Here is a 15,382-nt window from a genome sequence, read left to right on the forward strand (position 1 = left end):
GCCAGTGATAAATCATATTCCATACCTTTCTCACTTTTTCTATTTAACTAGATGGGATGAACGACAACCACTCAATGAAGGTGCCAAAAGGCAAGAAGTCGAGTAAAAAAAAAACAACTACAACTAAGACATAACAATAAAGGAGATCGCAATGATGATAACTAAGGTTTACGTGGATGCAAAACTCCTAAAAATTTGAGTTTGTAATACTAGGTAAAAAAAATATTTTTAATGTATTTCAATAATAATTCACAATACAATAACTAATCTATTTAAGTAGAGCAAATTCTAAACCTAAAGATTTATTTGTTTAGGAGACCATATATTGATAATTTGATAGTAAAAGAAAGTAAGCCATTATATGAATATTTATGAAAAATCAACAATAGATAAAAAGAAAGAGTACAATTCTGGTTATAAAATTGTAGGAGCAAAACACCTCCCAAAATTACAAAAGTGTAATAAAATTTCTAAAAGAGTTGATCCAAAATGATCAACAAACTTGATATCTAACAATGCTTCAAAAGCCCTAAATTATTCTCATTTTCACCCTGTGTACAAAGTTGCTACCTCAACTAGCTCAAGCTGAGGAGTCTCACAGGAGAAAGCTAGTTACATATATATAACATAAAAAGACCTAATTGTTGATGTATGAAGCAGGCTTTGGTAGACCCTTAACAAGTCCACAGAGCAAGAAGCCCTCTGGCATGTTGTACTCATCTCTAAGAGATCTTTCTGGTGTTATTACACTGATGTACATTTGTTGTCCCAAGTAACGATTCTCAGCTAGCTCCGACCTCAAATTCCAAACTCCAACGTTGTCGAATGATAACATTATTGCTGCCCATGATTTTGGATACACTTGAACTGTGTGTCTGCTCACTGCATCAAGCAAGTTATATGTCTTCCTTTTCTCTGGTGTCCACGTCCCTGGCTCGATACTGAACATGAACATGCACGTAGACACATAAATACACAATCAGATTGAATTAAAATATATAAAGTGATACTAATATAGAATATTTATACTCACGCTACTGCGAAGAAGGCGTATCCACCGAAGTTATAAGATTGAACACTTTTCTCTGGGTTCTCGAAAATGATCTCGATGAAAGTACGATGCTTTAAGTTAAGAACATTTGGTTGCATTTTAACACTGGTTGGAACGCTTGTTGGCATGTCAGGAATAGTGTCATACTTGAAAACCTTATCAGCGATACCGAAGTATTCAGCGAGTTTTAGAGGGGTTTCGGTATCAACATGAGAGACACCATTGATTGCATAACGGAGTTTTCCATTGTCTCTGCTAACGGAGTTGATGAGTTTGATAGTTCGGGTGATATTGATCTGACCGTAATGGTATGAACCTTGTGGGTTAGGTCTTGCAGCACTAGCGGTGAGATTCCAACGGAAGGATCGGAACTGGTTCAAAGACCAAGCCCAGCCCTCTGGAGCGGGTGGAAGTTCAGGTGAAGCAGGACCTTTACCGTTGGTGTAGCGAATGATACCTTTTCCGGTGAGAACGGATTTGGTGAAACGAGTTGAAGCAACCATGTAATAGTCTTTTGGAGCTTTATCTGCGGTGACAAGAACACCAAAGCATTGTCCTACGTGAACATCAAGGGAATCATAACTGTTTTGGACAGTGTGTGAGCCTTCCATTTCAACAAGCAACATAGGGTGACCTTGGATTCTGAAGTTGAGGGAGTTCTTAACACCAACATTGCAGATTCTATATTTGTATGTTTTTCCTGGCTTCATTGTGAAGAGTGGTTTGTCAGATCCATCACCTTTGGCGTTTTGGCCGTTAACAAGAACTGCTTGTGGTCTTCCGATGGAACGGCCGGCGTCGAGTTGTTTGCTGAGGGAACTGTGGCTCTTGGTGTACCAGTCGCCGATGAGGACGGTGTAATCGTCTTCTGGATCGGCGTATGGGACGGGAATGAGTAATCTGCTGTTGATACGTAGGCCACCGATACCGCCAGCTGCTCTTTGCATGCCCAAGCTTGGATAGTAGAAGTAGCTACCAATCTGATCCTTAACTTGGAATTTGTATGTGTAGTTTGTTCCTACTGCAATAGGACAGTTTGTTCCTGCTACACCATCTTGCCACGAGTTTTTCCTTTGCTGAATTCCAGCCCTGCCAAAATTTCATTCATAGTTAACATATTGATTGGATGATATTTAATACATTGTTCTGAAATGAGAATAATAATATAATACCATGTGAAAAGTAAAGGCTCGTCGAGGTTGTTGAAAACGTTAATGACGAGGTTATTGTTACTGGTTGAGTTAATGTTGGGACCTGGGAACTCGTTGTTGATGAGAATAGCCTGTTGGGGAACACCAGCAGGGGAGATAGTGCCATAGGTGACATTCCATGTGAAATAGAAGTAAGGATCTTCACCCTTTACGGTTGATGTTAAACCAACCAAGAAACATAGTAACAACAAAAATGTTGCTCTCTCCATTTTGTTGCAAGAGATAGAAGAAGATGAAAATAAGATAAGAAAGAAAGAATGTGTTACGATATGGAATAATGATTTGGGTTGTTATATACCATTTGGTAAGTGTTTATTAACCATTCAAACTCTCCGTTAACGTCTCTCCTCTCCATTGCTTATGATCCTTAGAATGCGTGTTTCAGATTTTTGCGGAAAACTCATTCTCATTGTCTAAAGTTAGAGACAAGTTACTTTGCCTTTGTACAAATGTCATCCTATCAATAGTAATCGCACCTTGTTGTTTCTAGTTAAAAACGGTTTGTGTTATCAAAAAAAGAATAAACACTTGAATTTATTTATTTTCGACAAATCTATTTTACTAATAGTTTGAATATTGATAGACAATTTGAGTAATTATATTATTAATATATAAAGATTACACAGAATTCTTTTTAGTGAAGCTAATACTCTGAGTTCTATTTAATTAATAACATGTTTTAGGCATGCAAATAGAGAAACTCTCAATCCATTCCTTGGACTTCTAAGCCACCATGCGCGTTGTCAACAATGCCCCTACTTCCGTAGATGTATCTCCGAAAGTAATTTTTTTCAAAAGTTCATTTGTTCCGTAGGTGCATCTAGGAAATCTTTCCAGTTATGCATCTACAGAAGAATTTGATGTTAAACTCGCGCCAGACTTTTCTCCCCTATTCTGAACATTTCTCATTTCCAAACTCAAACTCTCTCAACCTCAAAAATCAAAATTCCACCAAACTTCATTGTTTTCTCTCGAGTTCGACAGTGAACATCAACATCAACGATCAACACATTCCCACTCGTTCAAAACTCAATTTAATCGATAAGTTTTTGAATTTTTGAGTTATTTTCGAGTATTTCCCGTAATAGAGTTAAAATACAATTTTAAGTGTAGAAATCATTAGATAGTTTTAGAAACATAGTTTAGAGACAATGTAGGTATTATTAGTTGTGTAAAACGGACGATCAGGGACTCAAAAATGATTTTTCCAAGGAAGTGAATAGTTACGGACGCCATTGTTGCATTTCTGTGTTGCAGAACGTTCCGTGCATTCATTACCCCTCAGAGGGAACCAAGTGTCGGATCCTTACACATATTATCTGGACCGCATGGCTGCCGAGGACACCCGATACGACTGCTACGCTGCTGTTGCACCCCAATTTTTGACCTCTGAGATCCCATCATTTTCTAAGTGTTATGATCATTATTGTTATACCCCAAAATTCGCCCTCGTTCTTTTTTCAAAAAAAGAAGTCAACAGACTTCTGTCTAAAAATTTGGATTTTTATACAATCTTGGATTTTTATTTCATAAATATCCTGATTTTATGAATACTCAATTTTTAGAATTTTTTTTATACAGTATTTTGGTTCGCTGTTAAATTTATCCTTTCATAAACGCCAAATACTGTTTATCACTTCATACACTGTTTATTTGAGATTTATTTTCAGATAAATAATGCTGACGCAGTTCGTGCAGAATTAAAATTTGCAGGCGCGGAGTCCGGGTTTCAGATTATACTGGTAACAATTAAATTATTCTTGGTTTTATTTCCCACTAATTTTTATTTTTATACTATATTTTATTTTATTTTTTAAAAATCTCTTTCTTTCTTTTCAAATCTTTTTTTTCAAAATCAAATCCTAGCTTTATTCTATACCCTTTTTCTTTTCAAAACCTACCATACTTTTTTTTTTTCAAATCCTACTACTATTCAAACGGTACACTCCACTCCCAACGTCTCTATCTCTCTCTTTTCACTCTATAAATACTCCTCATTTTTTCCATAAATTCTCACATCAAATTTCACTCATCTCCCAAATTTCTCAAACTTCTATCTCATAATTATTTTCTCTTCTTCCTCGGCAAAAATGGCAAAGTGGATGGATACACTTTTTCTTATAGTCATCACTATTTTTACGGTGATCATGTCCTTCTTCTGTCTGCATAGTCCTGAAAAATGCGGACCTGCGATGGTTACACTTCCGATCATCTATTTTCTGTTGTTCATAGCATGGATTATTAATCGTCATTTTTAAAGTTTGTTGTATTTGTCGCTTTCAAATAGTGTACCGTTTATTTTATTTGTCGTACTGTTCATTATATTATGTAATATTTGTACTGTTAGTATTAAATGTTGTACTATCTGTCGTACGGTAGTTTAATTATCAAGATAATATTATGTGTGTTAAATATTTATTTTTCTGTGCATTAAATATTTTTTTTCAAGGTTATTATCGGTATTTTCGTTCGCGTACAGTATATTTTATTTATTTATTATGTTTGTGTTTTTCTAACAGCTCAGGTAAATAAATTTTTCACCATTAACACAACAAAAACAAAAAAAGAAAAAATTAACTTTAACTGTTGAATTTTCACTTTAACTGTTACGTTAATACCCGGACAGCTAGTTACCAGTCAAACCCGCTATCAGCGCAATTCTCCGTGTTTGTACCATCAGTCAAATCAATTTTTCGCACTTCAAATTTCCAAGATTTTGTTCTAGAAGTCTTCTGATAATCACGTGGTCAACAGAGACTCAACACTGCACAAAAATCAGGTACGCCTAACTGTCTCCTACACAAACAGTCCCTAACTAGGTTTTTTTTATTTTTTTCAGGAGAACGAGTTTTTGAGACCTCAAATGGATTTCATGGATCTACATACGTCTCAAAGTACCACCAGACAAATTTTCAAACTTCGATTCGCTCGGACGCACAGTCAACAGCTCAAACAGTCAACAGACGACCAGTTTGACCAAAAAGTCAACAGACAGTCAAAAATGCAATTTTTGGTCAACATCCATATTTTGTCAAAATATTCATCATGTGATCAATGGTTGATCATAATTCATCAAGAAAAGTTCAGAAATCGACAAAACTCAAAATTGCAAAATTAGAGTTTTTTACCTAAAAGTCAACTGAACTTTGACCGACCATAACTCTCTCATAATTTATCAGAAAAATTCCAACCAAAGCTCATTCTCAAGGAAATTCAATTCTCTACAACTTTGATGTTGGGACCAAGGTCAAGAAATGCTTCCGCCTAAGAGATATAAGCCAAAACATTACAGGTCATTTTCAAAGTCAACAAAAAGCAGTTTTTTGTCAAAGCCCATATCATCAAGATAACTTCTCCAAATGCAAAAACGCTTCCAAAGTGGCTTGTAGAGGACATCTTGGGCTTTCCAAAAAGTTAAAGAACACTTTCATAGGATCAAAATTGAGGGAGATATGCCTTGATGAAGTTGACCTTTTTTGGAAAAATGCATGAAACAAGTAATGACCAAAATTTGATTTTTTTTCAAAAAGGCCAATTCTTTTGTGATTCAATCTTGATTCTCATATGTTTAAAGGGCATCCACGACCCATCCATGATTCATGACATTTTTATTTCATTTTAATTAAATTTTATTCATTTAAAGTTTAATTAAAGTGAGATAATTCAAAGATATTATCAAAGATGCTTATGGTTGCCAATCAAGACCAATTCAAGATGCTTAAATATATTATTGCAAGATTGAAGAGAATAATACTTGAGTGTTTTAACCATGGTTAAGAAATACACTCATTGAAAATATTCCATTATCATATTTTTTCCACAAAATCAATCATGACAATTTCCACTTGCAAGGCTTCCAAGATCAAACTCTTTGCCTATAAATAGAACTTCATTTTCTTCATTCAAGAGGAAAAAAAAGGGAAAACAAGAGGAGAGCACAACAACAAACACCAAAGCCATAGCATAAGTTTTATATTTTCCAAAAGTTTCAATAAACTTGTAAAAATCAAGGCTCATTCAAATAGCCACTTTCAATCAATTTCAATCACTCTATTCCACTCTTGGGACATCATAGAGTAAGTACAATGTAATTTTTAATATGTAGTAGTGTTAGGAGTTCATGAATTAAAAACTCCATATTTATGCATATTTTCAATTTCTAAAAAAAAAATGTTTTAATTTTAGTTTTAAGTTGATAAAATGTTTATTTAATTTTTAACATAAAAATATTTTATTTCTTTTCATAATTAATTTATATTGCTTAATTAATTAGTAATTATGTAAATATTGCTTTTTAATTATTTTTAACCAATCAAAAAACTCCAAAAATATTTTCCTTTTAGATTTAGGTTTATATTTTTTATAATCTAATTTTTGACATATAAAATAATATTTTTCTTGTTAAGTTTAATTATTTGTTTAATTAGCTTGTTAATTAACTTAAAATCAAATTCCAAAAAAATCACAAAAAAAAAAATGAATTGAGTTTAATTTGTTTTATATTTATTTTTGTATATTATTTGATATTATTTCTTATCTTCCTTTTCTTTGTCCAAGATCGGAATAAAAGATCAAATATGGCAGAGATTGTATGCAGTTGATTTAAGACTTTTGGAAATTTATCGTGTAGTCGCTATGATTCTATCAAGCTTCTGATAAATTTTCATTAACTTTAAATCCGAGATCATCATTCACTCACCATCGATCTTCACTAACATCGTGAATATACTTGACTAGCTTCAAGATGATTCACGTGCTAACATACTAACAATTAACTTTAAATTCCGCATTTTATTATATTGTCCTTTATATTTCTTGCTTTATACTTTATTTTATCATTCATATTATTTATGTTTCTGTTATTTTTTCTTTGTCCATTTGGACATATTATTTATGTTTCAGTTATTTTTCTTTGTCCATTTGGACATATTATTTATGTTTCTGTTATTTTTTCTTTGTCCATTTGGACATATTATTTATGTTTCTGTCATTTTTTCTTTGTCCATTTGGACATATTATTTATATTTCTGTCATTTTTTCTTTGTCCATTTGGACATATTATTTATGTTTCCGCTATTTTTTCTTTGTCCATTTGGACATATTATTTATGTTTCCGCTATTTTTTCTTTGTCCATTTGGACATATTATTTATGTTTCTGTTATTTTTTCTTTGTCCATTTGGACATATTATTTATGTTTATGCTACTTTTTCTTTGTCCATTTGGACATATTATTTATGCTTCTGTTATTTTCTCTTTGTCCATTTGGACGTATTATTTATGTTTATGCTATTTTTTTCTTTGTCCAATTGGACGTATTATTTATGTTTATGCTATTTTTTTTTCTTTGTCCAATTGGACGTATTATTTATGTTTATGCTATTTTTTCTTTGTCCAATTGGACGTATTATTTATGTTTCTGTTATTTTCTCTTTGTCCATTTGGACATATTATTTATGTTTCTGCTATTTTCTATTTGTCTATTTTGCTAACGTACAGGAAAGATCTTATAAATTAAGAGTAAGTAACTCCTAATTGCTTGCTCAAACACTTCCATTTTCAAGCAACGTATTTTCAAAACTTCTCATCTATTTTCAAAACTTTCATCTGGTATTTGAAGGGCATTATTCCCGGTGAAACTCTTCAGAGACCTATGTGACCTATTGTCCATCTTCACTTCTTCTATTTTCAAATCAACAAAGCATTTAAAAAAGTGAGCTAAGCAATTAAGAGCCCATGGATAACCATGGATACAAAGGGTGCTTAAAACCTTCCCTTTGTATAACCAACCCCCCGAACCCAAAATCTGTCAAAAGGTCTTTCCTGTTCTTTTATGCCTTTCCTAAATGTTGGATAAAATAAAAGTCGGTGGCGACTCTTGCAAAAATATAAAAAAAAAAAGAAAGAGCAAGGAGTCAGTTCGCCTAAAAAAACCGAGTTTACAGCTGCTCAGCGTGAGACGGTTCCGTGGGATGACGTTGCACTATATTCTGGATGGTTGGCATGCAGCTCTAGCATAACTGTTTGTTATCTTCTGGAGTGTGTCATGCGGCAGTTCGGCTACTGTCACATGATACCTCGCCACCCGTCTGTCTCCGCTCCTATCTTGATGACCCGTCGACAGATAGATGAGGTCTTTGCAGAATTTGAGCATCACATGGTTTCGGACAAGACTCAGGCGACCAGAGCAGAGGTAGAGTGGAGTTGCGTCGACAGGTATATCACTTGGTACTTCACTGTGTCACACCCCTACATGATTCTCACTACAGAGGGATCACCGCACAGACCAGCTCATCAGGAGATATTGCAGAATCATCAATCTCAGTTAGACCACACACAAGATGTTCTTCCTCGTTGTAGTGAGAAACTTGAGATGGCGCGGGCATGCATTGACGATGATTTCTTCCTTGAGGTGTCTGATCAAGGGCGTATACGGGATGATATCATGAGGGTGGAAGATGAGGCCTTTTTGTATAGTAGACATCGTGCCAGGACGAGTGGGGCACTTGACGCTAGAGGCAGAGTATCCGACTGACGAGGTGTTGGACACATAGGTGGCGCGAGTGGTAGAGGAGAGGATGAGAAAGTTGTCCGACACACACAGTTGTGATCGTGCTGATTATTTTGATGTCTGTATTTTTATTAGATGGATGTACTTTATTTTGATTATGTATGTCATTGTTTGGATGATTTATACGATGTATTCTTTTTTTGTACTATATACTATTGCCTTTACATTACACTATTTTGATGTACTATATTTTGATGTTAAAAAAATTAGAGTTTTGGAGTGAAATGTCGTTGATTTGAAATATAACAAAATGTTCCGTAGGTACAATCTACGGAACGTTATGTTTTTAACACGTTCCGTAGATATATCTACGAAATATTTCCTGAAATGAATTAATTTGAATTTTTCCAACGTTCACTATATTTTTAATGCTTCCGTAGATAAGGCTCCGGAAAGAAACAAATTTTGACAAAAAAAATGTATTTCCTGATGTGCATCGCCGGAATCAGGGGGCATAATTGGAATTTCTCCAAATACCTAAGAGTATCAAGGGTGTATTGAGATATTTCCTGCCATTATTATATCTAAAACTATGATAAACATTTGGGCAGCATTGCACTATTTCAGATAATACCCAATACCCCATACTCGATCCAGTGTACGAAATTTGACATTTTAAAAATAATTGAGGTACCAATACGTTATTATAACTTTCTAAAAATTTAAATATAAAAATAACATAAAATTTAATTTTATTACTCAAAAAATTTAATTGAAATGCACGATGTAATGAATTTTTACATTGTCAATTAACCATAACTATTAAATTTGTATTTGTGTTTGATTTCTTCTTTAATAACATCTAAAATATCGCCTATGATTAGTCGTGATGCGTCAATGGTGTAAACTTTTTATAGTGTCAGTGACAGTGTATATCAATTAATCTATTGTTTAAATGATAACAAAACAATAAAATAAAAAAGTACTTTGCAAAAAAAGGCAAGATCAATAACATACAAAATTAGATTTAAAACATGTCAACAATTCATGAAGTGAAATACAGAAAGTTGCTTAGTAGCGGCGCAGTTAGACAAAAGTGTATGACTATATAAAATTTGTTTTTAAACTTCTCCTTTTATAAATAAATTTAAAACTTAAATTTGAATCACTAAAATAGTCTAAAACATTACAGACAAAAGAAAAAATTACGTTTTTTGTGGGTACGTGTATCAATTGTGTACCAATGCGCATACCAAACTTGAAAAAAAATAAAAAAAAGGTATGGACTCGATAGATACCATACGTATAATGTACGCGTACCGGTACCCAGTACGTATTCGGTACTGATACTTTGCCTAAAACAATGTATCCCTGCTTCACAATATTTAGGACTTTCCCCAAAAGTATAATATAAAAGAATTTAGAGTCCAATGTTCTGAGATGAACCAAGATATCCAATTCACCTAAAAAATAAAGGACTAATCTTGGTAAGTTGTATTTTTTTATAGCTTTTAACGATTTTATTTGATTGATTTATCATGTTCTTCTTGTTGTAGGACAAAGATATATATATATATATATATATATATATATATATATATATATATATATATATATATATATATATATATATATATATATATATATATATATATATATATATATATATATATATATATATATATATATATATATATATATATATATATATATATATTCTTTTTTCGTCCCGTATTTTTAAGTCGGAGTTCATATTATTGCCTTAATTTTTAAAAAACGTCTAGTTTGGTCCCTCAACTTTATTAACTGTTTCAAGTTTATTCTTCGCGCCACTTTTCTTAAACGTTGTTAATTTTTTAAAAGTTTTGTCCTAATCATCAAGACGTGGCAACCACGTAAGATCACACATTATAAACATTGACATCTCATATTGAAATCTCCAGAACATTTTGAAATCCTTAGAAGTTCTTCTTCTTCAACCTACAAATTAGGGTTAATTGTTCTTTTTCTTCAACCCTATCAAGGACATCTTTTTGAAAAAGCAATACGAAATTCGATTCAAACCGAGCAATTTGTGCAAAGTGACATCCAAATGCAACCATTAAGATTCAAGTTTTTGCTATTTTCGTTTTTTTGGATTTGTTTGCAGTTTTTATTTTGATTGGTTTGGATTTGCACAACCCTAATTGTCATGCATTGTTGCACCGACTCAAGGAATACTCCATTTGAGAAACTTGTCTAAAGGTCCTATTCAAAGCACAAATGAATGACACACACACACTTGTGAACAAATTTAAATTTCACATTCATACATGGACAGAAGGAAAAAAATAAACAATGGTGTATTCGTAAAAGGAGTTACACACGTTATTACGCATATTTACGAGCTGGTATACAATTACCTGGACTCAAAAAATAAAGTTGTCTTGTTTTATCGTGATTGGTACGATCCATCTTACAGAGATACAAAAATAGATAAGAAATATAACATTGTTAGATTCAAATGGACTGAAGGTACAAAGAGTATGACATTCTCATAATGTCAGATATTGTTAGGCAAGTTTATTACGTTCCATATCCTTCAATTCAGCCACGTAAACAGGGATGGTGAGTTGTAATCAAAACATAACCATTGGGTCATATTAAAACTGACGATCTAGTGGAAGATGTTTCTTACCGAGATGATGAGATTTCTCAAATTAATGGTGTGATTGAAGTTGGAAAAATTACAAGTTTGTGTGATACGATGGTTGAGGGTCAGGAAGTTGATGAGTAAGTATTGTTGGTAAAAGATAATATGAATGAAGAGCAGGGAGAGTTAGGATCCGAGGACAATATCAGATCAATTTGAATAGATCGTTTTTGTAATTTTACTTAATGTACTTTGTATATATTGTGTTGATTTATTAATTTTAATATGTTGATTAATTAATTGTGTTGATTTATTACTTGTATATATTGTGTAGATTTATTAATTGTATATTCTCTCAAAATAAACAAAATTCCACCCCGACTTGATAAGGGTAAGTGTAGGGGTGTGCATGGTTCTTAAACCAAACAAAATTGAACCAAATAAATAGTTTAGTTTGGTTTTTAAAATCAATTTAATGAAACCTGTTTATTTTATTTAAATCGGCTTATATTTGAATCGAATTGGTTCAATACCTGTTTATACTAAAAATACCTGTTTTTTGTTGGACCAATTTTAAAACCAAAATTTCCTCAAACTCGTTTTTAATTAAAACTCAATTTTCCATCCAAAGAACTTCATCTTAACTCCATTCAATCATTTTAAATCCTTTTTTCTTCAAATCTCAATTATGACATTTATTGAAATTCTATTGACAATCGTAGATTTCTTAAAAGAATAGAATCAGTAGAATAATAAGAAAGGGCAAGAGACATAATAACAAATAGGGAAATGCTAAGAAGTGCCCTCAGGGCAATGGTTACGACTTTAAAATAGTAAATTTATCTTGGTAATCTGCGTATTTAATGCCTTAAAAATTGAAATATTAAAACTTCTATAAAATATTTTCTCTTTTAGGAATGCTTAACCATTGCCCTGAGGGCACTGGTTAGCAAGACCATAACAAATAAAAGATACAATGTGATTTTGACCATCAAAATGTTTTTACTGGAGCAAATATTTTTGATTAAATGCATACTATAAGATAGTAATTAAATTACATAGCTCAAACAACATAACATTAAATTGAAGTAATAACTAACAATTATGAAACAAACATGCTAAACAAATTATTGAAAATGCGATTAGTTTTTAATCAATTGAATCAAATATGAATGACACGTTTCAAAATAAAAAATTAAGATTTTATATATCGGATTTTAAAGATGCTTTCTCTTCTCAAAATTCATTTTTTTCTTTGATTAACTTTGAATATTGATAAGTGCCAAAATATCGTTAATTTTGAGTATATAGTTGTGCCATTTATCGATTCCATTCTTTTGGTTTTTGTAATAAAATCTCAACTTTTGTGTAAATATTTGTATTCTTGAGTTTTCATTCGTTTTATGTACCGTTTGATAGTTTTTCCTTTGTTTTATAGGTATTCATGCATATCGGAGCCTTGAGGACTAAAGTGTTGAAGGCACTGCTTCAATTTCGCAGTTTTGGAGCAATAAAATGGAAATTCTGCAGAAGCTCGCTAAGCGGACTCCCAACGCGCTTCCACAGGCATAAAATAGAGATGCATAGTTTTCATGAGCTCGCTTAGCGAAGGCACCTCGCTAAGCGAGATTGTCTTTACTGTACTAGATATTTTGTGAGTTCAACTCGCTGAGCCAACTGAGCTCGCTGAGCGAGCCTGCGCAAAATTTTGTTTATATTCTTTCATTTGAGACATTTCTAGGTTATGGTTTTTGGGAGATTTTTGTCCCAAACTTCATTACCTTCATTCTTAGATTAGGATTAGCTTAGAAAACAACACTGGGTCGTGCACTTGGATGATCGAAGGTGGATTTCTCATCAATCGGAGCTGACAACCCGCGAGATGTTTGCTTTATCTCTTATCTTCTTTGTGTATTTCTTTTGTGTTTGGTTTTGTTTGTATATTTACTCGAATCTTATGTATATTTATCACTCATGGCGTTGTATAAAACTTGCTTTACGAATCGTTATTGTTATCTTCCTTAATCTTTTTGCATTTATGTTTGGGATTTGTGTTGCTTTAGAGATAAACTTCATAGATTCTGATTAGGGATAAATTTCCATTAGTTTCTAAACTCTAGATATAGATTTAAAGCTGACAATCACTTGTGTGTTGAAGCTTAATGCTTTCGTGTTCGAGTGACGCGCGAGAGATCGCTGATGCGAGAATACAGATGTTCTCGCAGCTTTGCGTTAGAGATAACCTCAGTTGTGAGTTGTCTCGTAGGCGCTCCAGAGATGGACGCTGACGTGAGAGATACGTGATGGTAATGCCGAGTATTGTAGGTTGAGTGCAACTGATCGATAAGTTTAAGTTTGTGACGAGTGAGTATATTTGCATGCCTGATAAGTTATTTCTAAGAATGTGTTTATTTTTCCTGTCTATATCATTTTACATTTTTGTTTATTTAAACCCGAGTTCGAAACCATATAAACTGTTGAATGACATTCTCACTATTTTTGTGAACACGTAATTCCCGGAATAATATTTTCAAATCTTTTGTTCCTTGCCGCTGTACAGGTTCAACAAATATAAAATCATTTGAATAGGTAAGTTGCACACAATCACAAAGCTAATCTTGATGATAATTTGAAAAAGTTATAAGAACCATACTTTGGTCGACTCTTCACAAAGGGATTTATCTTCTGTTTTCAGCTTATTAACTTCATTAGTCATGTCCTTCAACGTAAAGAATACATTGGATTTGAAAAGCATATAAACCATTTATATATTTTTTTTTTTTAAATTAAATACTGGTTTTTTGAAATCATTAAATTTTCCCTCAAAAGTTAAACTATATTTTTTTTTAAAAATTGAATACTGGTTTTTTGAAATCATTAAATTTTCCCTCAAAAGTTAAACTATCTTGGAACCCACCTTGATTCAAGAAGGTGACGAAGATTGATGATGAAATTGCGATGCTTTGCCTTTTTATTCAAGCTTTTCCTATTCTTTTCCATTCCATTCTCTTATCTTCTTTCTCTCTTTCTCTTCTTCTTATCCTTTTCTTCCTCTTATCTTACTAACTTTCTTTCTCTTCTTCATATCCTTTTCTTCCTCTTATATCTTACTAACTTTCTTTTTCTTTACTTTCTTTTATGTCACTACTAACCAGGCAAATGAATAGTAAGAGGAAGGTTGAGAAAATATCAGATATTTCTTCTAGGGACCAATTAATCATTCAATAATGTTACCAAATCTCCTTTCTTGTATCCACTATTAATTATTAAAACAATTGAGTAAGTATTAATATCTCATGAGTACACTAATTACTCTATTTTTCTCAACTAACAACTAGGACCAGCCCTGTAGCTATGCAACATGGGCAAGAACACATGACCTCATATTTTATGGGGCCTCTAAAAACCTTGAATAACAATTACTGGTATTTGCTTTTACGGTGCTTAAACAATGCTATATATTTAAAACTTGGTTTACACTTATATTAATACTCAAACTTATCTCTTCAATGTTTTTCAACGTGGATGTTGGACAAATATATCTATATACTATTACTACTAGTTACTACTAATATATGATTTGGGTAAAAAAGAATGAATTTTTATATATTACACTTAACATTTTATGCTCAGAACACTGTAGAATTAAAAATTTGATTTCCTTTTGATTGACATATGATATGCTTTGAACAAGATAAGCTAGGCGAGGTTCCCCTATAAAAACTGCATAATAACATAATAACAGTAAGCTAGTTTGATTGAATTATAGTGAACAAAATTATCTGAGTCTTAGTTTAAGAATTATTATTACTAATTACTAATACATATAATAGAAAGCTACCTGACATTAGATAAATGGAACACTATTAAACTACAAGTGCATAATAATAATTCCACATTTAGAGAATATGAAACACAATAAAATGAATGTAATATAAAATGAAGAACGATATTATATATTTCACTTATTTCTCGATC

At 32.4% G+C, this 15,382-nt stretch overlaps 1 protein-coding gene across 1 annotated transcript; it reads right to left on the reverse strand.

Annotated features, from left to right (window-relative positions):
* Positions 1-332: 332 nt before the first annotated feature.
* Positions 333-2,509, reverse strand: LOC131607363 (L-ascorbate oxidase homolog). The gene is made up of 3 exons (XM_058879379.1): positions 2,224-2,509; positions 1,034-2,140; positions 333-941 (listed from the first exon to the last, which is right to left on the reverse strand). Exons 1-3 carry the CDS (start codon positions 2,469-2,471, stop codon positions 638-640), a joined length of 1,659 nt encoding a protein of 552 aa, XP_058735362.1. The 5' UTR covers positions 2,472-2,509; the 3' UTR covers positions 333-637.
* Between the last annotated feature and the right edge of the window lie 12,873 nt (positions 2,510-15,382).

Source organism: Vicia villosa, linkage group LG5, assembly GCF_029867415.1.
Source record: "Vicia villosa cultivar HV-30 ecotype Madison, WI linkage group LG5, Vvil1.0, whole genome shotgun sequence".
In the NCBI taxonomy this organism is placed as follows: Eukaryota; Viridiplantae; Streptophyta; class Magnoliopsida; order Fabales; family Fabaceae; genus Vicia; species Vicia villosa.

Excerpts from the sequence above, each read along its gene's own strand:
- LOC131607363 (XM_058879379.1), bottom strand. The coding sequence starts at position 2,471 with ATGGAGAGAGCAACATTTTTGTTGTTACTATGTTTCTTGGTTGGTTTA. Across the intron at positions 2,141-2,223 it reads GAGCCTTTACTTTTCACATG|GGCTGGAATTCAGCAAAGGA; the intron begins GTATTATATTAT and ends AAATTTTGGCAG. Across the intron at positions 942-1,033 it reads TACGCCTTCTTCGCAGTAGC|TATCGAGCCAGGGACGTGGA; the intron begins GTGAGTATAAAT and ends GTTCATGTTCAG.